A 27,955-nucleotide genomic window follows, 5' to 3' on the forward strand; every position below is an offset into this window, starting at 1 on the left:
TTGAGTGTCATCTAGTTCTCTTTATCAACCATCCAAACGTTGATAAAAAATGAACAGTCCCAAATCCTTGCATCTTCTATTCAAGAAAGTTGGGGTCACATCTGAGTAGGCATTCCGGTGACCCCAACTTTCTTGAAGATTTGGGGTTGTTCGTTTTTTATCAACGTTTGGATGGTTGATAAAGAAAATTAGATGACACTTGAAGGACATTTGTGTCTTTTCAAATGCCACTTAATGGCTGATTAACGATAGGTACTAATTGATACATTTTGAAAATTTAGATATTAAATTATCGCATTTTAAAATTCAGGAACCAAAGTGACACTAAACACAAAGTACAAGGTACTAATCGGAAATTTTCCCAAAATTTAAATTATTAGTCATTGGATGGATTTATTTTATAGAATAAGTACTTATTCGACTTTTTTCCCAAATGCAGGTAATTGCTTATTGGTATTGTCCCGGATTAAAGTTTAACAAACACTCGCAAACCGGACAGTTTGCAGCGACAAAAATCAATTTGCGTCGCACCGCCAAGAAATGAGTCGAATCGGAATTACCACGTATCAGCCTCAGGGCCTGCTCATTTCCTATTAACTCTTATCTCTTAAGGGGAATCTTTTAACTTTAAGAGAAAAATGATTATTCGTTTCCTCTTATCTCTTATTTCCTAAAATGCAATCATACAACTTTTGTTTTCTAATGATACCCCAAAAAGACAAAAAAAAAACTCTCTATATAGGGTCAAAATGAATATTTGATAATTTTTAGAATTCAGAATTCAAAACAACATTATGTGCATTCAGAATTCAAAGGAAAGAAAAATTCACCAATACCAATATACCTATTGTACTTTCAGATGTCAGACCTCAGAGCAACGGGAATAATGTCGACTTTATTTGATATATTATTAACCGCTTACCACTCTCACGTTTTCCCTCCCCTCCTCGCATTAAATCCCAGTTGCTTTCTGTCGTTGGTTTGTTTAACACCAAGCCTTGAACCCCAAGAAGTCTTCATCTCCGTTCTTTCTTGGGTTTTCTTTCTCAACGGTTTACAAGCTTCAAGAGGAGGTTTTTCGTTAAGAAAATTAACGAGCTTCCAAGTGGGTGTTCTGCATCACAGACTTCAGTCAAGTATTATGAGGTTCTTCATTGCTTCTGCATTTCTTTACCATTCTTTTGTTTCAAATTTCGTTATCTATGTTGGAATTCTGTCAGAAGCAGAAAAATTGTTCTTTAGTTCCTTTTTCTGTTTAATTTGGTCTTGAATTTGCACATCTCCTTGTAAAGGTTCTGCAATTTGTGAAAGATTAAACTGCTCTGTAGTTCTCAAGTTCATTTTGGTTTATCTAGATTCGTGATTCCAGGTTCGAGGGGAAGAAATCCCTGCTTATTCTGTGGATGGATTTGATCTCACATCTCTAGATTGATTTGGGGGAGATGTGTGTTCTTGTTCTTATTCTTTGTTTGTGGATTACACTTTTAGTTTCTAGTTGTAGAATCTGATTCGACAACCTGGATGTCTTGTGAATTGAAATTTTAAATCCGCAGCCTTGATCTTCATCAAGGGATTCGAATTTGCTTCCGTTCTTGCCGCTTCTCTCTATTTCCTAGCCGGAGGACCGTTTAGCTTCTGCAGCTTCAATATGCAGGGAGCTCGACTACTTGTTTGGGTTTAGGCTGGTTGTCTTGGAGATCTTTTTAGGTTCCAATTCCATTACTTACCCCCGGTTTTCATTAGCATTCATTTGTTATGGAAAATAACCCGCAGAAATGCCGGCACCGGTATCTCGGTATAGGAATGACCGACGGAAATAATTCTAGTGTCTTAGATTCTAACCGTTCAATAACAGATAGATCAAAGGTGCACGTACAGAATAGAGATATCGGATTTTTAGTGCCAGAGACTATCCAAGATCAGGAAACACCAGTTTCTGACTCCGAGAGTGGTATTTGTGGTGCCAGTCTTCAGGGAAGTCGAATCTTTGGTGGGGATGGAATGATAAGATTGGAAGGAGGAGATAAAGAGCATAACAATATCAAGCAAAGATTCCTATTGGGTATGAGATCAGTTGGAAGGCATACAGAGGTTGTTAGGATTCACAAAAATTCTTTCTCAAATTTCCTTGGAAGAACCAGAATACAGTCATTTGGGATTTTCTCAGGAGCAATCACACAGAAGTGCCACGGCAACGCCAATATCAAATATGTTTGGTACGGGACTTCAAAGGATGGAATCGAAGGATCATTTCTCATGGTTTTGGGCAGCGTGGGGGGCCTGAGAACAATAGATTGTATGGTTCTGGGCTCTAGTCGAACAATAGATTGTTAGGCTTAAACTCAATTCGAACTAGAGACTTGAGAAGCCCGATTCAAAGCTCTCTCTCAATCAATCAAGGCTGTTCCTCGAAAATTGACTTCTGAATGTTATTTGTTCTCAGGAATTTAAGGCTCCTTCACCAGGGAGAAACGCCAAATAGTTAGAGAGCCTGTTAGAGGAAGGAAAAGGCAACTAGAACTGATTGGCCAAACAAAACGATGAAGATAGAAAATTCAGCGGATTCCCGAATGACAGTCTCTTGTTTCTTTGTTCCTATTCTCCTCAGCTTGTTCATACAAAGGTAACTTCACTGGGAGGCAAATGTTTTCGTTGCTTTGTAACGTGTAAAAAATTTCTGAGAGGTACCGTCCAGATGACGCTGTAATAATAACCTTCAAGATTACCACAAAACGAAATAAACATAAAGAATAGAAAAAAGAGAAAAGGAAAAGAAAAGAATGGATAATTTGGTTTTAATTATAAGGTTATTTACTAAAACATTCGCTATGAGGTGTAGTTTTATGAATTTACTAAAAGCTTTGTGTTTTATTAAAACATCCTTTATAGTTTGTAATTAATTTATTTAATCTATCTTTTATTAGATGAAAATGAAAAATGACATTTTTAACACTAACATCCATTCAAATAAATTTAATTAAAAGAAACTAAAAACAAAAATGTCATTTTTATCCCTAATAATACACTGACAATCACTCTGTTTTTCTCTAATTGATCAATTTTATTTTCAATACAAAAATGTGTTAGGAGTACTTTTTAAATAAACAACCATGGATCCATACCCTTGAACATTTTCCACTTAGTTTAGGGTACTTTTGGAATAAATAACCATGGGTCTATTCCCTTAAACATTTTTCACTTAGTTTAGATGATCATGTTATTATTTTCAAATGATAAAATAAATAGGAGCAAGGTTTAGCTGAACACTTTGGTTGTTCAGTGGATTGTGGAACCAATCCAATAATAAAATACATGGGTTCCACACCTTTCACAGTGGGGCCCATGAATTTATTACTGGCATGGAACTTCACCATTTGTTCCACAGCCCACTGAACAGCCAAAGCGTTTACCTAATCCGAATTCAACAAATAGTTCTTAATGAAACGTCGATTAAGTAAATAGGTTACAAACCATAAGCAGTGTTTTAGTTAAATACAGACTATAGGGTAGGTTTAAGTAAATCTATGAAATTATAAGGGGTGTCCTAGTAAATGACCCTTAATTATAACTTGCAATTGTGTTTGAATGTATCATAACTATATATTGAAGACAAAAGTTAAAGCAATGTTTTCAAATTGTCGTTAGGTCGAACCATTCAGCTGGCAACCGGTTCCATTTTACTCCAAAACCGGTCCCTAGCAAAAAATCGTTAAATTGATTGATTCGTTGACCCAAGTGGTTGAAATGTTGACCTGTTCAATGGTTTTTTGTCATTTTTTATTTTATTTTAATTTTTTTGTTAGAACGAGCCATCCATTTGAACTGTTGATGGTTGAACCACTAACCCAAAAACCAGTGCCCATAATGGTTGGGTTGGTTTTTAAAACCTTGAGTTAAAGTGAGTAATCTGCTAATCTTAAATTTGAAAAAAACAAGAAAATTGTAGTAAAAGGAAAAACAAATAAATTGGGCAAATTCAGACCCAACTCAATTTCAAGTTGTGGTTGGACCTTATTTGTATCATTGGGTTCAACACTTTGGGTTATGTTAGGGTTGGCCTCAATTAGACCTGACCCTCTAAGTTCTAACCCTAAACAGTAACGATATTATGCTACCATATAATTTTTATATAATATTTCATAGGAGGGAGATGACTACCAGAATAGGTAATAAGAAGAAACCTAGAAAGTAATAACTAAATTGTTCTTGGGTTGCCAGCAAGCAAAGAAACCAAAATATTGGCCTAATTCAAATAAATAAGGGTAAAATACAAAAATCTCCCCTGAAATTTATGACAATCATAAAAATCTCTTATAGTTTTACATTAAGAAAAATCTTCTTTGAATTTTTTTAAAATTTGACAAAAACCTCCCTTTCGATCAATGACTCAAACAGAAAATGTCATGTCGATGCATAATTTTATTCCAAATACCCATTTTACCCTTTTATAAATTAATTTACATACATTTATACTGAAATATTCTTGCTGCAAAGGGCGGTGCAGAAGCACAGGAGGGGAAAGGTTATGATTTGAATGCTACTGGGTTCCACATACGTACTCCATTGGCCCTGGGTTCCACAAGAAACTCATCGTTGGATACCCTTCAACGTTGAAGAAGATGAAGAGCTTTTTGCAGCCAAAGCTTGAAGGATTGGCTAAGCAATAAATTGATTTAACCATTTAGAACTCAATTTCTAAGTCATTTTCTTTACTACACAAGGATTAGGAAGATGATTTCCTCCTGCACGTTTTTAAATCCGCCTTCCGATTCTTCTTCCTTCTACTTCTCTTTCCATCGTTTCCACCTCCCAGTTCCTTCTCTGCTTAAATCTATTTTAGGTAGGTATAGTTCCAATTTTTTACTGTTTTTCTTCTAACTCAGACCTTTTTCGTGAAAGGTTTGAGCAATTAGACTGGGAGGAGCCACACACTCTCCTTTTTCGTGAAGGTTTGAGCATGGCTCCTTTTTCGTAAAGCAAGAAACCGCCTTCCTTTTTCGTGAGAGGAGGAACTACACACTCACATGCCATTAGATTGGAATATATATTTAACTCCGATGCGCAATGGCCTTCCTTGTAGTGATCTTTTCCCGCCCTTTTCTTCTATTGCGACCGGTGAGTGACGACGGTCCTGCTTCTCACTCTATTCAATCGTTGGAGTGGAGACAGAGCAAGTAGACGTGAAGCCGACTGGCTAGTAGCCATCCTACGAAGAGCTTGCAGTTTGGCGGTGAGGCCCCCACCGACCAACCCATGGAGAGGCTGCAATCTTTTGATTTCTGTTTGCTCTGACAAAAAAACAACAAATGTGAATAAGATGCTCAATTGAGGGCAAATAAGGTATTTTGCAAATTCATCAAATGACGTTTCAAGGGTAATTTCTTAAATATAGCCGTTTTCCATCTGAGTCATTGAGGGAAGGGAGGTTTTGTCGAGTTTTTTAAAAATTTAAGGGAGGTTTTTACTAAAGTGAAACTGCAGGGGAGGTTTTTATGATTGTCAGAAATTTTAGGAGAGGTTTTTGTATTCTATTCAACAAATAAATAAATCCAAGGCCCAAATTGAAATGATAAACAAGAGATCCAGTTTTTTCTTGGACTCCGACTTCTTATTTACGGTTTAAAGGCATTATTTGGCCAAGGTTCAAAGTATTGATAAATCTGATGAAACAAATATGACCATTGGTTTTTAGAGACCGGATCTACTCCTCACACAGGGCGCCTCACACCGACCTCACACGCACATCCTACCATGCATTAGGAACATCTCCCGTACTTAAAGTTATTATTCACAGGAGATGTTCAATGCATGGTAGATGTGCCTGTGAAGCGCCCATGTGTAAGGAGCAGATCCCATTCCTGGTTTTTGAAATAATTTTTTTTTTTTTTTTGAATTAACAGATTTGATATTCACTCTAATCTCTAATACAGATACAGTACGGTGTTTCAATATTTTGAATCTTTTATTTGGCAAAGCCCCAATATGTCAGTAAAATTATTAATGGATATGTTTTCAAAACTCATAAATCCCAAAAATAAGGTATGAATCATATAACCATCGATATTGCAAAGAGTATCAGGAAGACAATATTAAGAAACTTATCAGGATATGCTTTAAAAAACATTGCAACAATGAAAAAAAAAACATTTAATGCTTGGCTAGGGGAGAGAAACAAATAAATTCCCAAAATATATCACTAACAATGAACAAGATAGGTTCAAATAACTATAAAAAATATATAAATACATAATAAAAATATTTTGATAGTTTATTATCTGTATAAACTACTAAAATATACTTTAAAAGCTGGGTGACTTGTGAGAGTATATGTCTAACACCATCTACAAGCATGAATAAGTAATAACTCCCATTCAATTCCCTCAAAGTCATATTTAAGGTATTAACTCCCATAATGAACTCTATGTTTAAAGTAGTTTTTCCTCACCAATAAATTCTATTAATTAAATATATATCCAAAACTTCTAATAACATAAAATCCATATTTTTTTAAGCTAATTAAAATATAAAAATAATTTTTTCATCCAAGTGGTAAGAAATTCTACCATCCAACCAAATGGATCAACTCAGGATGTCATAGTTAAATAATAATTTTTTTTCAAAATAAAAACAAATATAAAAAATTACATAAAATAAGGTTGTAAAAAATTTTGGGAACATCTCTAACATTTTTGCAATAATAATATTAAAAAGCAAGTATGATAAACAAGAATTGTTTCTTTAATGATGAACCTAAAATGCAAAATTTAAAATTACCCAAAAAATAATTGGATTACTATTTGTTGGCGGGTCAACAGTTCTACCTTTCGTGTCAAATGTGTCAACCCTTGATGCCATAATTAAATAATAAAAAAAAGATTAAAACACAAAAATACAAAAAAAATAAAAAAATTTGCAAAAAAACATTTAAAAACATATTTAATATTATATATTCATCATATCATATATTAAATAAAAATAAATATGATAAATAAGAATTATTTTTGTACACAGAATAATAAAAAAAATGTAAAAAAAATTGGATTGATATTTACCATCATGATCATCTAAAATGCTGCAAAGCAATCACGTATACATTTGATTGTAAAATTATGGTTTGTGATATGAAAAATGTGTGAATGAGGAGGTCGAGTTTGAGTTTGGAAGAGGCACTTTGTGCAAAATATGCCGAAGGTTAGATGAGTAACCCAAGACCCTCTGGATAGTTGGGACTAGCGTTGGGTAATTGCCTTTTTTTTCCTTAAACAAATGAATACATGAGAGCACAAACGCGTACACACACATACAGGGAGGGAGGGAGGAAATAATATACAATATTGGATCATTCAATTACAAGAAACTATATATAGTGAATCGCTGAAGGCCATCTCAAAATTTGGGTGTGCTTTCATCACCCAAAGTCCATCAATATATTGTACACTTAAAAATACAATGCAAAACACATGAAGCACGGAATTCTCGCTAAAGCACCTCAGTGGGTCCATTGAGTTCTTGCGTGGGGGGGAACTCGGTAACATATAGCTGTTATTTCATTCTTTCTGTATCTTTATCTCGTCCTACTTGTGCAAAGCATTTAATTGCCTCTCCAGCTGCAAAATAAGCAGAAACAGACACATTTAGTTCATTGGTTCCCAATACTAAAAATAAAACCTACTGAAAATCAATTATTTAATCTTGTCCTCTTGTCAATGAACATGCTTATTTATTTATTTATTTTGGTGGGTGTGGGGGGGGGGGGGTGGGGAGGGGATGGAGGAAGCGCCCACCAGCACACCAAGATATTCTGGATGTGTTTCCAGGATCTTACATTGTAGCAGGGCAAGTAAACATGATCACCAGCTTTTCTTTTATTTGCTCAGGGATCAGGAAGAAAGGAAGACTTAGTATTTTGGATTGGTATTGACATGATTGGATAGGGATTTGGTACCCAATTCTTAAAGTTTTAGTATTTCTGTAAGTCAGAAAATATGGAAACTTGCAGAATCTGTGACATCAATATGAAAATTGCGCAGATTTTGAATTTCAGCATGGAAGCAAAACTTAACACATAATTGAGGCAAAAAAGTATTTGATTCCTTTTCCTTCCCTTGCATTCAGCACTAATCTAAACAGAACCTAATGGCTTGGCTCTTGGATGGGCATGTCACGAAGGCAACCACCCCACTCCTGAATGCAAGCATCCTTTGTTCACATGCAAACTTCCTTGAGCCCTTATAAGCTTTCAACCACTAGCAGCTAAAGGCACAACCACCAATTTAGGGTAAAAGGAGCACATCATCCATCTCCCTTAAACTAAAAGATTAATACCTGACAAATTAACCTTCCCATCATGCACCAGAAATCTTGGAAAACACATGGGGCAATAAGTAGGAATATCAACTAGTTGGGTTCAGTATGGGTCTGACTCAATCCAACCCTGCTCCAAAGTCACCTGCTATTGAACCTGGGCCGCCTCGGCTTAATGCAATGGAATTACTAAACCCACCCCAACCCCATACCAATACCAATCTGCTCTACCTCGTGAACGGCACCTTGTTCTTGGTGAAGGTTATTGGTATATATTTAAAGATTTTCAATGTCACTATGTCACCAGCCACATGACCCTGTATGTACATGGTTACAATAACCCAATGGGTTGGAACTAGCAAAACCCAAAACCAACGCAGGTTATACTCATGTAACCCAATCCTGATTTGATAGGGTTGGATCAAGGTAGCTTTACAGTTCAAACCAAACAGTTGACATCCCTAGCAATAACATTTATGTTTCTCCAACACGATTTTGCACTCACTTCAAGAGAGGAGATGCATACCTGAGAATTGATTATTTTCTGTCTCTGCAACTCTTCAACAAGATTTCCAATGCTGACATTAAAAATAACTTTCAGTTGAACATGGAATATCAACAAAAACATGCTAGAAATAAAAACCATATACCACATCTCATACCTTTGCTGGAGACTAATCACTTGAGATTGTAGTTCTTTTTCTCTAGCAGAAGCTGAAGATATCTGTATATTGTGAAAGATAATGAAAAAAGGTACAAATAAGCTACCAACAGCTATAATCTGAATAAAGTCGATCATGTTCTGTTATTTTTCTCTTTTCCCTTCTTTTTCTAGATAATTTGAAGCTGGCATACTTCAATCTTTTCTCAATAAGATATCCTCAAAGTTCAAATTATACTGAACTGTTCAAGCAATCTACCATCTCAATCTTAATTTTATTTTCATTATGACAATAGCTGATGAAAAGAAGGAATAATAGACCTATATTTAAATGATACGGATAAGAATTAGACCTATATTTTTAAAACAAAATACCAGGATATTTCAAATTTCTATTTCTTGCCCCTCCAACTCCCCCAAACCCAGTATATTTCAAAAACCTGCTGTGTTGAACACCCAGGAGAATCATATATAGCTATACTAATCAAGAAGTATACAGCTAAGAGAAGAAAAACAGTCCAAAAGAATGAGAGGACTGATTTAAAAAGTATGAAAAAGGGCAGATATCAGCAGCAAAGAGAGAAGAAGTCAGCTATAATAGGGTTTTGGGAGATGAGCTGTTCGAACCTCCCTCCCTTCCCTAATCTTTTCGTTTAAAAAATAATTACAAAGTTTCGAAGTTTCGGGTGGCCTTTGAACTACTTAGGGTTGCCATTAGGTGATAATCCCATGCGAGAGAGCTTTTGGAACCCGGTGGTGGAAAGGTTTGAAAAAAGACTGGTATCCTGGAAAAAGAACTACCTCTCTCTCAGTGGGAGAATTACACTAATTAAGGCCACGCTTGCTAACTTACCCATCTTTTTCCTATCGGTGTTTAAAATCCCAGTGAAGGTTGCTAACAGATTAGAGAAGTTCATGAGAGATTTTTCCTGTGGGAGCCAGGAGAGGAGAAGAGGGATCACAGAGTTAGTTGGGAGATAGTGTGTAGGAGTAAGTCTTGTGGTGGCGTGGGGCTTGGGAGTATCAGGAGAAGGAATATGACTATGTTGGGGAAGTGGTTGTGGAGGTTCCCTATGGAGAAGGAGAAGCTATGGACTAGAATAATGGCAAGTATACATGGGTTGGAGGACAATGGATGGGATGCTGGAATCAGAGCTAGGACCACAAGCAACTCTCCTTGGAAAGCCATTCATGACTTGCTACCAGTTTTCTCCCCTAATATCAGGTATGACTTGAATTCCGGTAATTCCATAAAATTTTGGGAACAAACCTAGGTGAGGAGCGCCCCTTTAAAGGACCAATTTCTTTCTTTATATGCTCTTTCTGATTTGAAAAATGAGCCGATCTCGTCTTTCATCACCCTGTCCTCTTCCACTTCTGGGATTGGGTGGAACTTGGGTTTAAGAAGGGATTTGAGGGACTCAGACCTCGACAGTATTTCGAGCCTTATTGCACTTCTTGATAACGTTGTCTTAGACCCCACTAGGGCGGATTCTAGAATTTGGACACCTACCCCCAAAGGCATCTTCTCTTGTGTCTCATTCTTCAAAGTCTTAAGTCAGTCCACCAGTCCTACCTTCCCCCCTTTCCCTGTTGGTGAGGTTTGGTGCAGAGCAATACCTCCTAGGGTTGGTAGTTTTTGTTGGGAAGCCTATCTGGAAAGAATCAACACTGGTGATCTACTCCAAAAGAAGAGACCCAATACTTGCTTGTCACCTCAGTGGTGTGTTCTATGTAAAGCGGATGGGGAGACTGGTTTTCACCTACTGGTGTCTTGCCACTTTGCGAGGTTAATTTGGGATTGGGCTTCCTCCTTATTTGGATGTAGTTGGAATCCCCCATCAGACTTGCAAGGCCTTTTCTCCCCTACCTTTTTCAGGTGGCGGATAAAAAGGGGAAGGATAATGTGGAAAGGACTAAGGGCTACAGTATGTTGGACATTGTGGGAGGAAAGAAACTCCAGGATATTCTCAGAAACCCAAAGAGGAGCAGCAGATCTGAGGGCTATCATACATATTAGGGTGGTACAGTGGCTGAAATATTTGGCACTATTCACAGATTACACTGTGAATGACATGTTGAGGAAGTGGGGTGAAATTGTAAACTGCACACAGACCAAGTCAGTAATGAATGTGGCTTGGACTCCCCCACCTAGTAGATTCTTGAAATTAAACTTTGATGGATGCAATAGGGGAAATCCGGGGCAATCGGGGATTGGAGGTGTTTTTAGGAACGAAAATGGGGTCATCTCTGCCATGTTCTCAGGCCCAATTGGAGTGGGTGACTCCCTTAGAGCTGAGATCTTTGCAGTTATGGAAGGAGTCCGGAAAGCTAAGAAGTTGAACATCAAGAAACTCATAATTGAAGGGGATCCAGAGGTGGTGATAGGGTGGCTGACTAAAGATCAAAATAGTTTATGGAAGTACAACAATGAGAGGAGGAAATTCATGTGGCTGGTGCGGGAGACAGAAGTTAAGACATGTTGGGTTAAAAGATCGGCTAATTTCCTAGCTGACGGTTTAGCTAAACAAGGGGCAGAAAGGGATTCACTGTTTTGGGCTAAGCTGTAACTTTAGTATATCCTTTTCTCTTTTCTCTTTTTCTTCTTTTTTCTTCCTTTTATGAGGCTCTTAGTGGCTCTTGGAAGATAAGTGTGTTTGTCTTCCTCCTGTAAATTTTCTACTGATGATTTAATGAAAGTGTTATTGATCAAAAAATAATAATAATTACAAAGTTTCTGTAATTACAAGTAGGCCCTTAATTGGGTGACTAACTTAATTAAACAAGAAACATAAAGAAACATAAAAGGCCCATTAACAAAAAGAATAGGAACATAAAGAAATGAGAACAGCCTATGGGCCATTCAGCCCATTCTCTCTACACTCCCCCTCAAGCTGAGCATAGATATCGACCATGCCCAGCTTGCCAGTGTCATGTTGTATCTTGGCCTTGGAGATTCCCTTGGTAAGAATGTCAGCTAACTGTTCTTCAGATGTAATGAATGGTAGACAAACTTCTCCAGAAGCCACTCTTTCTCTAATGAAATGCCTGTCAACTTCAATATGCTTAGTCCTATCATGTTGCACTGGATTGTGGGCAATGTTGATGGTGGCTTGATTATCACAATATAGCATCAATGGCTTATCATACTCAACACCTAGTTCCTCCATCAGGGATCAAAGCCAAAGTAACTTAGAAACCCCATGAGCCATAGCCATATACTCGGCCTCAATTGAAGATCTAGCAACAACAGATTGTTTCTTGCTTCTCCAAGAAACAATATTACTTGCCACCATGCTACAGTATCCCGAAGTTGATCTCCTATCATCAATGTTGCCTACCCAGTCAGCATCTGTATATGCCTCCAGTTTCATATGACCATGCATAGCAAAAAGAATGCCCTTCCTAGGAGTGCTCTTCAAGTAACAAAAAATTCGTTTTGCTGCTGCCATATGAGTGTCGCTGGGAGCATGCACGAACTGGCTAATGCAACTAACAACATATGCAATGTCGGGCCGAGTCATACAAAGATATAGTGGTTTCCCTAGTAACCTTTGAAATACTCCCTTATCCTTCAACAGTTCACCATCAAAGGCGGAAAGTTTGTGACTCGTATCAATAGGAGTAGCCACTGGTCTTGCACCTATTTTGCCTGTTTCAGTGAACAAGTCTAGCACATACTTGTGCTGAGAGATAAATATTCCATCCTTAGACCGAACCACTTCAATACCAAGGAAATACCTCAACTCCCCCAGATCTTTGATCTCAAACTCTGTATAAAGGAAGGATTTAAGATCATCAATCCTTGGCACATCAGTGCCAGTCACTACAATATCATCAACATAAACTATGAGATATACCACCAATGAACCTCTCCTCTTCACAAAGAGGGTATGATCAAACTGAGTCTGAATGTAGCCAAAGTTAACAAGAGCAGCCCTAAACCTTTCAAACCATGCCCTAGGCGATTGTTTGAGCCCATAGAGAGACTTCTTCAACTTGCACACTTTTCCCTCCATGTCTGTGCCATACATTCCTAGTAGGAGGGACGTATAAACTTCCTCATGTAGTTCTCCATTCAAGAATTCATTTTTCATATCCAGCTGATAAAGAGGCCAGTCTGAATGAGTTGCCAAAGATAGCAAAACCCACACAGATATCATCTTTGCAACAGGAGCAAAAGTCTCCAGATAGTCAATCCCATAAGTTTGTGTATAGCCTTTTGCAACCAATCCCGCTTTGTACCTCTCAATAGAGCCATCAGCATGATATTTGATAGTATACACCCACTTACAGCCCACTGGCTCCTTCCCTTTAGGCAAATCGACCACTTCCCATGTGTCATTCTTGTGCAAAGCCTTTATTTTAGTTCTCATAGCATCCCTCCATTCTGGAATAGTAAGAGCTTCTGATACAGACTTGGGTATAGGGTTAGAAGCAACAAAAGAAAGGAAGGTATAATATGAAGGAGAAAAAAGACCATAGGAAAGATATTTGGAAATGCAATGTGCAGTACACTTCTGTTTACCTTTCCTAATAGCAATAGGGACATCAAGATCTGGGAAGGGAGGCTGCAAGGGGGTGGTATCAGTACTTGTTGTCTCTTCAGCAACTAGAAGTGTAGGAGGCTCATGTAATATAGAGGAAACAATCTACTCACTCCTGGTCCTTTGCTGCTAGTACTGCTTGTGATTAAAAAGGGGACGAGGAGGTAATGGAGGAGGAACAAGAATATTGGAAGGAGCAGAAGATGATTGTTCCCCCCCTTGATTCATCAAGAACAAAAGAAGACTCAAGTGGAGACTCAACAGGGACAGGAAGGGGGAGTGCAAACAATTGTGACAAATGCTCCCCCTGTGAGCAATACTCCTCTCGAGATGAACCATAGAAAGGAGTGAACTCAACAAAGGTAACATCCATTGAAACATAGTGAGTCCCAGTGCTAGGATCAAAACAACAATAACCCCTCTGTGTGGAGGCATAACTAAGAAAGATGCACTTATGGGCCTTTGGTTCAAACTTATGTCTCTAGGTACTAGAAATGTCTACATAACAAGTGCAGCCAAAGACACGAAGGGGAATAGAAAAGAGGTCCTTATCTGGATAAAGGAGGTTAAAAGGGGACTTGAAACCCAACACTCTGGATGGCATACGGTTGATTAGTAGGTAGCAATGGGAACAACATCCTCCCATAGAATCTTGTAGGAACATGTGAGGCAAATAAAATACTTCTTGCAACTTCAACTATGTGATGGTTCTTCCTCTCAGCTACTCCATTTTGTTCCGGGGTACGAACACAAGAACTCTAGGGAATAACCCCAAAGTCATGAGATAATGCAAAATATTCTTTTGCATTATCGGATCTAAATCATGATTCTTGTATCAAACTGAGTAAGAACAAATTCATAGAACTGCCTCACAAGCTTGGGAACTTCATCTTGAGATCTTATAAAAAATAACCAAGTATATTGTGAGAAATCGTCAATGAACAAGATAAAGTATCTATAACCTCCCATAGAGGGTAAGTGGTATGGCCCCCCACACATCAAAGTGCACAATATGAAAAGGAAAAGATGATCTTTTATTACTCAAAGGATAATTGTTTCTACAATGTTTTGACAACTCACAAGACTCACAGTGAAGGCTAGACAAGTTAATTCCCTTAAACAATTCTAGGAATAAATAACTTAAAGCAGGAAAAGATAAATGACCCAAACGAAAATGACATAACATGGCACGACTAAAAGACTTTGAAGAAGTAGATCCAAAAGTAGCTCTTCCATGTTGTCCTTGGCTTTGTCCAGGAGTATCCAGCAGATATATTCCATTCGCCTCATGGCCACTCCCAATCACTTTTTGAGACTTCAAGTCCTAAAAAACACAATAAGAAGGGAAGAAGGTTACACTGCAATTTAAGGATTTAGTTAGGCTACTCACTGACAATAAATTAGTATTCAGTCTAGGGACATAAAGGATAGAAGAAAGAGAAAGAGAGTCTGTAGCCTTGATGACTCCCTTGCCAGAGATAGGAGCAAGTGAACCATCGGCTAGGGTAATCTTATCACGATCAGGAAGCAAATCATAAGAGCTAAACAAAGTGGAAAGGCTGGTCATATGATCAGAAGCACTAGAATCAACAATCCAAGGGATCTTACGATTACCTGAGATAGTTGCATGATTGGCAGTAGCACGTATACCTGAATGTGCAAATGCAGAAGTAATTGGATTGCCTGAAGAGTTGAAGGAAGAGGCTGCACTCTCAAGGTGGCTGATCATCCTCTCATACTTCTCATACTCTGGCTTCATAACAGCTAACTGCTCACTAACAGTCCTCTCATCTATGAAACACTTGTCATTATCTGAGACTGTGGCTATGTTGGCACTTCCTGACTTCTCATTATCAACATTCTTTTGAAAACGAGGTGGAAGAAGTTCGGGATGCAGTTTCCAACATTTGTCTTTTGTATGTTTAGGTTTCTTGCAATACTTACATATAACCTCCTTCCCTGAACCACCTGAACTACCTGTAGTCACCTTAGGTTTCAGCCCCATATTAGCTAAATGGACACTTGGGATAGTCCCTTGAACATGGACCAACCTCCTGCTCTCTTCACTGCTTACATATAACCTCCTGCTCTCTTCAAAATAAAGAAAAAGAACCCCTTCAGTCATTGAGCGCCAAGGTGAAGCTCCCTATGGGGTCCGCAATCAGAATTCTCCAATTGATTAGGGTTTTGGGCAAAAAACTCCAAGGACTGTCAGAATAATGGCCAAGACAGCATCCTTTTCTCCAAAAAACCACTAACAACAGGGCTGAATACTTTCTTCAATCACTCATTCGATTCATCTGTCCATACACTATGTATGGGGAAAAAAAAAAGAAAAAGAAATGAAAAAGAAAGGAGCCCGCTCTAATACCAAGAAGAAAAACAGTCCAAAAGAATGAGAGGACTGATTTAGAAAGTGTGAAAAAGGGTAGATATCATCAGCAAAGAGAGAAGAAGAAGAAGAAGTTGGCAGTAGGCCCTTAATTGGGCGACTAACTCAATTAAACAAGAAACATAAAAGGCCCATTAACAAAAAGAATAGGAACATAAAGAAATGAGAACAGCCTATGGGCCATTTGGCCCATTCTCTCTACACTAAGATTAATAAAAGGGCATCACACAATTTATGTGAAAACTTTAAGACAGTATGGAAGCTCCTTATAGCCAAGCCTAGACTCTAAGTTCTCTAACACAACCAACAAAGTCCTAGCCAAAGTAGAAAACTCAAAACTTTAGGTATGAAAAATCTTTTTTTTTTCCAACAAGGGTATGGAATATCATTTAGACAATGATATAACTAGATTGTACCACAATCTTCTTTATCTTACAATCTTCAGGGCAATGTTATACTCCAACAATACAGGCCAACAGACATGCAAAGTCTGTATAATACATGATCTAACATTATTAACAAAATTGTCAGACATGGACTGGTCAACGAACCATTTTTTGTGACTTGGTTACAAGTTGAAAGGTTCAATCATTCAACTCAGTCAAATAAAGAATATGAAAAGAATAAAAAGATAAAAAAAGGATAATGGTTCTAGATTATCTTTTAAAGCCATTCTACATCATTGGAGGATATAGCACATATTAACACATGTCAGTGGGGTAACAAAGACCAATCCGACTGCCTTCCTCTCCAAGTCTGACAAGATCAATTATTACGGCCAATATAACAAAGTAATATGAATTTACAGCATATCAGCATTTCATTTACAAATTAAGACAATTGATCAAACAATATTTGAACCAGTGATCTTAGTCAACAATTATATGCATATTTGAGCTTCATAATTATAATAGTAGAAATGGATATTGTAGTTTACAAAGCCAGAAGGGCAGCAGATACCTGTGACAGGTCTCTTGTACAGGAATCAGCAAATTCCATGTGATAATGTCCTACAAGGAGGAAAAATATAAGCATAAAAAACAACAGTGTCACCCCATTAAGGGTGACTAACATGAATAATTGAATTACATATGTCACAGGAATTACCAGAGGTTTGCTCCAAACATTTTATCAATTTAATTATTTGTTCCTGTCAGCATTACCAAAAAAAGGACATGATCAACTGCAGATTACATATATGACAAGGGAACAAGCTTTTTAATACACACCCTTTGCATGGCATTCTGTTGCAATATATATTGCAGTGATGGAAGAATTGATGCAACTGCGACTGTGGAAGTTGAAGGAATTGCTGAACCTCCACAGACCTGGTTGGTTGAGCAATTTGCAGGAGCAGCCTGAATGAGAAACAAAGTTGGCAATGGTAAGTCATTGCCTGAAAGATAAAATGCTAAGTTCCATTCTTATTGTTAGCATGCCAGATGTAACAACTAACAAATACATTGCAAGGCTATCACATAACCATGATGGATGACCAAATAAGGTGATTAGCAGGAGAAAAAGAAAATATAAGTGTGGAGCCTGGAACAATTAATAGGCTAAGATACATAACTAGTTCTACAATTAATTAAAAACTTGAATGGTCAATGAAATCAAACTGAGGTCTAAGATAATTCAGTCTTCAACAGACCCAATTTCAAATAAATGCAGCAAAGAATGCAAACTAGCAGTTTTCTTTCTTCAATGTGTAAAAAGTCATATTATGAATTATTACCAAGTCCACTTAGATAAGCAACAGATGCCTTACAAGAAATTATATAAGCATATCCATGCTTATCCATAGATTATGCTATCAAGGTTTGAATATGCTTAAAAAGGGCAGCCTAGTGTATGAGGCCCTTGCCAATGCGGGGTCTGGGGAGGGACTGAAAAGCTTGAATATGTTTGCTTACCAAAAAAGTAAAAGAAAAAGAAAAGCTTGCATATACTTTAAGTTCAACTTTAACTCCACCAGTGTGAGCTTGTCTTGCACCACCAGTCCCAAACCCAAATAAAGATGGGTTGCATTAGATTGGAAGCTGGCACCAAAATTTTTGCCAAACTTTCATGATCATGGATCCTGATTTGTCTTTTAGTGCCCATGCAGTGCATTCTCCAAAAAATGACGTGTAACGTGAGTGTAGTGTCAAATCGGCAAGGGTATGCTAGGATGGTCTTTGAAAACAATCCACCACGACAACGCCAGATGGATGAATCACACTTACTAAAAAACATGGTTTAGAAGGCAGGGAGATTTATGCCTTTAGGCTCGTCTTTAGCCAAAGCTTAAGGAGAACACCTTGAGGTTGAACCTTGAAGGTCACACCTAAAAAATAATGCACAGGTGATAATTACATCTTCAGGTGCTTTATGTCAAGATGTCTTTTATACAATAAAAGAAGAAGGGTTCTCATCAAAAGAACAAACTAAAAATCAATTCAAAGATTTTTAAGGTATGTGCTTTTAATTTATACTAGTATTTAGAGCTTTCAACACCTTGAAGTTTAGCCGCATAAAGATATTTCTAATAGTCTAAAATGATTTGCGAGCAAGTTATTCCATGTTGTAGTCCTTGCTTACATAAGGAGTAACTCATTTCTCTTATGTCTGTACTCATGGTTTTGTATAGTATAGCTGTGCACTTTCTTTTTTTTTTTTTTCAATTCTGGTTTCTTGAAATATTAAGATCTCAAGAGCCTTAAGCCTCATAGGTTGATGTGATGCTTACACATGTCAGCAGATCTTATTGGTTTGCCCCATGCCTCCACTCTGCATTCTAATCATTAATTAAGAATGTTCTGGTTAGCAATCTTCAATGAAATGAAACAACCTAAGGATTCCATCATTAAAAACATCTCAATAAAGGTGCTGCATTGGATAAAAACATTAGAGGTGTCTGCACCATTCACCAAGGATGATATCTTTAGAGGGTGGCAATTCAGCTCCAAAAGGAATGGTGTCCACCAGCTTTGAATCAAATCAAGCAAAAGTTTGACAGGTGTGGGCCGTGTGGCACAAGCAATTCTGGCATAGGAGATGTCTTCAGGATCAGCTATGGGGAGCAGAGTTTATTGAGGACCCATAGGTGTTGAAATTCTACAGGACTTGTACCGGTAGCTACCTAATAAGGGTTGAGTCTGGGCAAACCTTTGAGTTTCAGAAATATAGTGGTGGAAAAATTCCAAGGTAGTAGTAGTAGTAGTAGTAGTAGTAGTAGTAGTAGTAGTAGTAGTAGTAGTAGTAGTAGTAGGGTATTAAGAAATGAAAGCTAATGACTAGGGCAACACTGGAACACATTGAGGGAATACAATAATGAGAAGAAAAAAATTCAGATGGATCACAAAGGACATGGAACTGAGAATACAGTGAGTGAAAAGAACAGCTAATTCGATGGCTGATGCACTAGCCAAGCAAGGGGTTGGGAGAATTCAAACATTTTGGGCACAAATGTAATTTTTAATTATAATTAAAGTCTAAGGGGAGAGATAAGAGGGCTTGTCTCTTTCCCACTTTCTCTTGTACACTTTCTTTTAAATTCAATGAAGTAATCAGTTATTCATCAAAAAACAAAAAACAAAAAATTTGGCAAGAGAGGTGGTTGATACTTTTCATTGGGTCCAAAGATCAGAAAATGGCTTAGCTGGTTCATTTACAAAACAGGCGATAAACAGGTAAAACTTGCACTGGGGATAATTACTTCATGCTGCATGTAAGCTGACAGCCATGGGGTTCTATGTTACCCAAATAAGGACACAGATGGGCAAGTATCAAATACAAAAATTTGTACTAAAAATTTAAGTATTTGACAAAATACAGCACCTTTATTCAAGTATCCAGGTACAATAGATGGGGTTATTAGCTTTCCTAGCCTAACAAGGGTCAACCTACTTTTGTAAATAATGAATAATCCTTCTTACACATTAAATACAAATACCTTACTTTTCAAAAATAGAATAAAAAAGTTATCAGGAAATGGCTTTGGAAGTTTCCTAGAGAAGATGTTGATCTTAGGAGGACAATTGCTGCTAAATATGGTGAACTTTACCATCTGTAAGCCTCTAGAGTGGATACTTTGATATACGGTGTTAGCTTTTGAAAAGTTATTATATAAGATTATTGAACTTGTTGTATTGACTGAATTCAAGCTTCGTAATGACACTGAGTCGGATTTTGGGAGGAAAATTGGAGTTCTTTAGGAATTTTAAGCTCTTATCTTTCCCTGTCTATATGGGGCACCCTTACAAATGCTAACTGGGAAAGGTGATTAGTGACTTCTTTCCCATTAAAGGTGAGAAGATTGGAAGGAGTCCCAAGTTCAGAAGTCATCTCCCATATAAATAAATTGATGAATATGTTTCACATTTCAAAAGCAAGAAAATAGTCTTATTTGGCATGAATAGTAGGATGAAACACTTGGAAGGAAGAACCAAATGGGATGTTTTCTACCAGAGGCTTCTATGTGGCCCTTGCTTGAGAGGCCTCAGGTAGTCCCCCCCAGACTTGAGGCCTTTATGTGACTGGTCTTTGTTAACAAGGTTCTGGTAACAGAGCTTTAAAACCATAGGGATGTTCTGATACCCAATGTTTGTCTGCTTATCAAAAGAATTTGAGAAATCTGTCAAACACCTTTTCCTAGGTTTCCCTTTATCTTCTGGTACCTGGTACTTCTCATTCTTGTTTGAGGTAACTTAGGTTAGCCTGGATTCCACGCATTCCTTTGGGATCTCAAGGAGGATATGGTATTATTCATACTTGGCCTCCTTGTCCTTTGGGATCTCAAGGAGGATATGGTACCTTTTGTCATATGTTGGACCATTTGGAAGAAAAGAAATTCGCATAATTTTTATAGAATAGAAAGATTTCCTACTTGCACATCTTTAAATGCATGCAGTTTCCTATCAAACAGGGCCTTGTCTTTGAAAGATTTCAACACTCCTCAAAAAAAGGGAGTGTCTGTTCAATTGGTCAGTTGTTTTAAGTGTAGGATCGTATGTAGGACTTTGGATTTAAAGGGCTCCATCACTTTCAAAACAGGAGTGTTTCTTTTTAGTTGATCATCTGTTTTGAGTGTAGAGGATCATATAATGTAAAGCTTTTGTAAAGGGATTTTCTCTTTTGTCCCCTTTTTGTACATCAATACAAGCATATATATACTAAGCATTTGATAATTCCCGAAAAAAAGTTGTATCCTTGTGAATCCAGGTAATCCAAGTATACATGGATCTTTCTAGTGACTGTTTTTTGGGTGCTTAGGGCTGCATCTTGTTACTTAGGAGAGTGGCAGTGGGCTAGCTAGTATATCAACTATTTTGGGAATTGTTTAAACAATCTCTTATTTTTCCTTTTTTTTTTTTGAAAAAAAACAGCATTTCATTCAATCACCCGAAGGTACTACCCCAAGATATGGATAGTGGATAAGATAATAATTACAAAGCAATGCAGCAGAAAAAGCAGTAACGAAATATTCCATGTAGAATTTACAGTCTTTGGTCCAGGTTGTCTCCAAATAAGAGAATCAGCCACAACATTTGCAGACCTAGGAAGTAGGAACCCATCTCAATGAGCTATTCAGATTGCGACCTAAAATCTGCACTTGTCTTATCAATGGTCAGAATCTCCATAGAATTTCTTCTTGTTTCATCCAATTAATGAGAACTTGCCAATCCCATTTAATGATGATTCCTGTCAACCCTTAAGAAATTATTAACTGTTTTTTTTTATAAGCAAGATTTTATATTAAAAAGGGAGACATTCCCTTCCAACAGTGTACAAAAAGGGAGATATTATTAATTTTAATCCTTCTCTTAGTGCCACAATCTCAGTCATCATTGAATTGCTGTGTCCAATGGGTTCTGAATAGTTGAGTAATGTGGTACTTCCATGACAAGGTTCAAAATATCGATACGCCGGTATGGGCGTATCGGGCAAATCGATACAGCTTTTGGTACTCTTTTTTTATTTCTTTTTTTGCAACTGGTTCAGGGGAGCCAGTTTAGGCCTCCTCCACACCCTGAACCGGTCAGACCCCTAATACGCCCACTGTAGGGGCGTATCGGAGGGGTCCCGGAACGATACGTATCGGCCGATACGTGTCAATACTTTGAACCTTGTTCCATGATCTCTTACAATCCCACCAATACCAAATGCTGTCAGGTTCCCAATACTAGAACTTATTTCCTTTTCTATTTCTATAATTTTCAAACAAAACTCTCCTACCAGTCACTGAAAAAGAAAAATGTAACAAATTGAATAGCACTTTTCACTACAAATGGTGTCCTTTGAAATCCCAGCATGTCACAATAGCAGTACCTGAGGAGACACTTTAAAAACCAGAATTTATAGATTTTTCCCTTGGTCCTCTATTCGTAAGGAATTTAAAGGGATCCATTATTTTTGCTTCAGAAACCACAGTGGAATATTTTATTTGGTGCTATACTATTAAAGAATTTATTGGGATCAAGTAATTTTTCTACACCAATAATGGTGGAATATTTTTAATGTTCCACATTTCAATGTATTAGCTTGTTTGTCCTTCTGTATAGCTAACCACCAGCTTGTATCTTTCGCATAGGAAGCATTGTCCTTTAGTTTGGAGTGGGGAAGGGGGATTGTCTCAGTTTCAACGGCAACTAGAACTTAAATCACTCAGCCTTAATCCCAAATATTTGGGATTGTGTAGATGAATCCTGTCCTGCCATTTTGCTGTATCAAGAGGCAATGTTTTCTGTCAAATTGTAAACCCTCGGATCATTTTTTACCACTTCAGGCAATATTTTCATTGTTCTTCTCCTTTCTCTTTTAGAGCCAAGTCACTCTTCCCCGGTGCAATCATCTATGCTTATAACCAAATCATCCCAGTCAAGCTGCCCTCACCTTGTCACTATTTGGAGCTACTTGTAAGTCCTCTCTAAACAATAACAAAATTGTGTAGTTCCCATCAAAGCAGTATTTATTCTTTGAGTTGCTGTGTTACAGAAGTTCATGCAGTATACCTTAGGACTGAGATCTGCTTGTGTGACTTTGAAACGCCCCTTATGTTGGACAACCATTCCTCCTGATGTGTCCTCCACTATAAGTAGGGATGCAACACCACCAAAATAGTGTGCCACAGAATATAAATAATTACCATAAAAGGGAAAATACTGAGAAAAATCATTAATAAATTTGAAAAAATTAAGAAATATAAATAAGAAAAGATATTATAGAACATACCAGATGTAGGAACATTTGTATCCTTTTTGTGACAGTATGACAATGGACCACTGTAGTTCCGCTCAGGTTGATATTTTGGCTGTAGATATTCCCTTCAAAATGTTTCAAGATTCTCAATTCACAATTTTACATGCATGAATTCTTTGTCTCAATTAACACGGTAATAGTGAAAGCAATCATAACCATCAACTATCAAACAAACATCACATCAAGTGTCAGCTATTTAAAACAGCAGTCCACACACTTGTAAAATGAAAAGAAACATTTTCTGATCAGTTACTAATTAAGAAAAATTGAAAGAATAATAAGCATACAAAAAATGTGCCTAGCATCCCTTGAAATGGGCTAGCATTGCTACATATCCCAAAGTTCTCTTTCTTTCAAATAATTAAACACTTCATCCTTTGGTAATCACCCCCTCCCAATAGAAATGGTTTCTTTTTGCCCCTTGTCTTGCCAGCTTATTAGCCAAACAATTGGCTGACCTATATGTCCAGGCAAAAGATACCCTGAATTCTTTAGATAGTCTCTTCTTCTTATATTATACCTGTAAAGACATGGTTTGTACCGTTCTGCTTGAACCATCTCAGTACTACTTTGGAGTCTCCTTCTATCACCATATTGTTGAAATGTAAGAACTTCCCTAACCTCTTCTATACTGCTATAATGAATTCCCAATTCCAAATAGCACCAGAAAACAACACTAATATAATTCATCGCTGATATCCAACAATAACTGATATCTTCAGATTGCCCAAACTGCAACAATCAAAGTATAATTTAATACAATTCATGGCTGAAGGGGAACAAGATCTAATTATAGGCACTCTTGCTGAAGATGAATATGTTACATTTTGCCATTTCTAGATGATATCATTAGTAGAGAAATGCTGAAACATCTCCAAGAAAAGAAACAGTTAATGTGGGAGATTTCCATTGCTGAAGCAGTTAAAAATAGTTGCCTACACAAACTTTTTTCTCCTTTATGAGTTCCCATTATTTCAGAAGCTCAATGAGATAGCCAACAATTATCGACGAGACCCAACAAAGGAGACTTTATATTGGTCATCCAAAAGAATTACCATGTCACCTTGCTTCCAACTGAAGTAGGAAATGAAGACATGAGAATGTGGCTGAAAGATCTAAGGGTAGCTTCAAGTAAGACCATTCTACAATCTGTTGATTCATGGAATACCATTATCCTTGCTTACAATGATTCAGGAAAATGATGAAAAAAGTGGTGATAATAGGTTTCCACTTTGCATGATGCTTTCTCCTATCATTCTTTCAAGTGACTGGACCTTCTCCCAGGCATCCTTGAGGTGTTTGAGTAGTTGCCCATCTCTATCAGTGATAGGGGTTCTATTACATGGTCTTTTGTATCTTTGCATAGGAGAGTCTGCAAAGAGAGGAAACCCAGAATCTCCAGTGCTCACATCCCACAGATAATGGTGTTTTGCACATTGACTGGTCTCTAGCAGGGAAACTGATCAAAAAAGATATCCCAAGGAAATAGGATGACATGGTTTTTTTTGATAAATAAGATAAATTTCATTAATAGAAAACTAATGCAGTTACAAGCTTCCTATGGATAGGCATGAGCTGCATCCTCTCCTAACAGCAGGAAAAAAAAGCAAAAGATAGAAAACAGATTCAGTCTACAGTTGAGCCCAATACAAACTTTCCCTGTTTACCCCTTGCTTTGCAAGACCATCAGCCATTGAGTTTGCTGATCTCCCCACCCATTGTATTCTCACTGTCAAGCTCCTTGTCAGGCAGTTGAATTTTTAAATTTCATTCCTAAAGCACCACACTATAGAGTCCGGGTTTTGTAGCCAGCCCACTACCACCTTGGAGTCCCCTTCTATTCCACACCTTGCAGTGCAGATAGGTGTGGAATAGGAATGACATGGTTAGTAGACAAGATGATTTATTCAACATTTATATAGTTGTACAGAGAGGTGTCTTTTACAGTTTACATGATAACATGAAATAATGTAGGGCATCTGATCCAATTCATATACCTTTTCTATACTTACCTAACAGAATTTCCTCTGTTAATGACAAAAAAAAAAAAAAATTGAGGTTTGATTTTTATAATAGATGGTTTTCTCACAAGTTTCTGTTTTCTTATTGGCCCTATCCATGATCCACTTTTTTTATCAGAAACGGTAACTTTCTTTAAAGATAATTTAAAACTGAAATACAGGAAGACACAAATGGATTAAAGAAAGGGACGGCAATACAAAATTTTTCCATGCGTTAGCTAATGGGAGGAGATGAAAAAACTGTGTGGTCAAATTAGAAGTGGATGGGGAGGAAGTCACAAATCAAAATGAGATAGCCAAAGTGTTGGTGGATCACTTTAAATCAATTGCAGGGAAGCCATTGAATAATAGACTAAGGATGGAAGGTCTAGATTGGGCTAGGCTGTCTAAAGAGCAAGCAATCTAGTTAGAGAGAAGTTTTGAAGAAGAGGAAATTAGGCATGCAGTGTTTTCAATGGACAGATCCAAAGCCCCTGAGCCAAATGGCTTCACCATGGCTTTTTATCAAGATTGCTGGAATGTGGTAAGAGAAGACCTGTGTGCTGTGTTTAAGGAATTTGAGGATAATAACAAAGTAAGCCCTAGAGTTAATGCTACTTTCATAGCCCTAATCCCTAAGAAGAAAGAAGCAAAAAATCCAAAAGATTTTAGGCCGATTAGTTTGGTGACTAGCATTTACAAAATCCTGGCTAAAGTGTTATCTTTGAGGATTAAAGTAGTGCTACCCTCCATCATTAGTCAAGCCCAGGGAGCATTTGTGCAAGGGAGACAAATAACAGATCAGATTCTAATAGCTAATGGATGTGTGGAGGATATGAGAAAGTCCGGAAAGCAAGGTTTTGTTTGTAAGCTGGATTTAGAAAAGGCCTACGATCTTGTGAATTAGAGTTCTTATTAGAGGTCCTACGGTGTTGTGGGTTTGGAGTTAGATGGTGTAACTAAGGTTCAAAGTATCGATACGGTACAAGTTTCGGTCATATTGTATCGGCACTTAGAAACGGCCGAAACTCTATTTCTTTTTAGTTTTTTTTTTTCAAAGTTTGGTTTTTTGGAAAGTTTATAACCTGTTTTTTATTATTAAAAAAAAAATTGGGGGTCTGAAACACCTCGAAACAGGCATTTCGGACCATATCGTATTCAAAAGATAGGATACGATACGCCCGATACGGGGCGTATCGTATCGATACTTTGAACCTTGGGTGTAACTAGATAAAGGGCTGTATAAGTTCATGCCATTTTTCGGTCTTGGTTAATGGGGTAGTCAAGGATTTCTTCCTAGCTTTTAGACAGTTAAGGCAAGGTGACCCCCTTCCCCCTTCCTCTTTACCCTAGTTGGAGATGTTTTCAGTAGTTTGATCTCTAAGGCAGACTTGGAAGGAGTAGTGAGGGGTTGGAGGATAGGAAGGAACAGTTTTTTCCACTCTCTAGCAAATGGGAGAAGACGGAAAAACCAAATTTCCAATATAGAGGTGGATGGAAGAGTGATAATTGCAAAAGAGGAAATTGAAAGATGCTTTGTGGATCACTTTAAGTCAATCCTAGCATCCTCTAATGAAAACATGGCAGAATTGGGAGATTTACAGTGGGACAGAGTGCTAGAATCTGAAGCTAACCTCCTAGAAAGAGCCTTCACTATTGAGGTCATACATGAAGCAATATTCTCGATGGATAGATCTAAAGCACCGGGGCCAGATGGATTTTCAATGGCTTTCTATCAGGATTGTTGGGAAATTTTGAAAGATGAATTAATGGATGTATTTGTGAAGTTCTATCAAGAAGGGAAACTATCGCCTGGAGCAAATGCAACTTTTGTTGCTTTAGTGCCAAAAAAGGAGGTCAAAACCCCGAAGGATTACAGATCGATAAGTCTTGTGGGTAGCTTGTATAAAATCATTGCTAAAGTCTTGGCTGGTAGGTTGAAGACTGTACTGCCCTATATTATCTCTCAGAACCAAGGAGCTTTTGTAAAGGGGAGACAAATTGTGGATCAAATTTTAGTGGCAAATGAGTGTGTGGCAGCTTAGAGAAAACAAGGTGACAAAGGTTTGATTTGTAAATTGGACCTTGAAAAAGCTTAAGATATGGTGGATTGGTCCTTCCTGTTGAATTTAATGGAAAGATGGGGCTAGGTGAAAGATGGACGATGTGGATTAAAGAATGTATTAGCTCAGCACATTTTTCTATTCTGATGAATGGGGTAGCAAAGGATTTCTTCCAGGCTAAAAGAGGACTAAGACAGGGTGACCCCTTGTCTCCATTCTTATTCACCTTTGTGGTTGAGGTTTTGAGTAGACAAATCACCAAAGCTGATCAAGAAAACCAGTTTAAAGGTTGGAGAATGGGTAGATCAGAAGTGGTGGTGTCTCATTTTCAATTTGCTGATGGCATAATTATTTTCTGTGAAAGTTGTGATGAAGCCAGTTTAAGGAATCTGAAAAGATTGGTGGATGAATTTCAGCAGGCCTCCAAATTGAAAGTCAATTGAGGAAAAAGTTGTGTAGCCGGAATCAACATTGAGGGGGGATATCCAAGCCATAGCAAATCTGCTAGGTTGTGAAGTGAAAATTTGGCCTCTGGAATACTTAGGAATGCCCTTGGGTGGGAATCCGAAAGCTGAAAGCTTTTGGAAACCGGTGGTAGAGAGGTTCATGAAGAAGTTGGCAATGTGGAAGAGAAATTATATTTCCTTGGGGGGAAGAATCACCTTGATAAAATCAACCCTTGCAAACCTTCCCACTTACTTCCTTTCCACCTTTAAGATCCCGGTGAAAATAGCTAGGAAATTGGAGAA

General features: G+C 37.6%; 1 protein-coding gene and 1 pseudogene across 1 annotated transcript in view; one reads left to right on the top strand and one right to left on the bottom strand.

The window, feature by feature from the left end:
- The first annotated feature begins 814 nt into the window (after positions 1–814).
- On the top strand, positions 815–2,766 carry LOC109113990 (putative inactive poly [ADP-ribose] polymerase SRO2; annotated as a pseudogene).
- A 4,535-nt stretch (positions 2,767–7,301) lies between these two features.
- Positions 7,302–27,955, bottom strand: part of LOC104587219 (uncharacterized) — a 41,715-nt gene continuing 21,061 nt past the window's right edge. Inside the window, exons 16-23 of the mRNA XM_088903091.1 lie at positions 23,117–23,208; positions 22,897–22,973; positions 17,134–17,262; positions 17,012–17,054; positions 16,865–16,914; positions 8,967–9,028; positions 8,831–8,882; positions 7,302–7,607 (exon numbers count right to left, since the gene is read on the bottom strand). Of these exons, the coding sequence (XP_088759217.1) occupies positions 7,575–7,607; positions 8,831–8,882; positions 8,967–9,028; positions 16,865–16,914; positions 17,012–17,054; positions 17,134–17,262; positions 22,897–22,973; positions 23,117–23,208 (538 nt within the window). The 3' untranslated portion in view covers positions 7,302–7,574. The remainder of the gene's footprint in view (positions 7,608–8,830; positions 8,883–8,966; positions 9,029–16,864; positions 16,915–17,011; positions 17,055–17,133; positions 17,263–22,896; positions 22,974–23,116; positions 23,209–27,955) is intronic.

The sequence above is a fragment of the Nelumbo nucifera genome, chromosome 4 (assembly GCF_055504915.1).
Source record: "Nelumbo nucifera cultivar China Antique chromosome 4, China Antique-T2T, whole genome shotgun sequence".
Classification (NCBI taxonomy): Eukaryota; Viridiplantae; Streptophyta; class Magnoliopsida; order Proteales; family Nelumbonaceae; genus Nelumbo; species Nelumbo nucifera.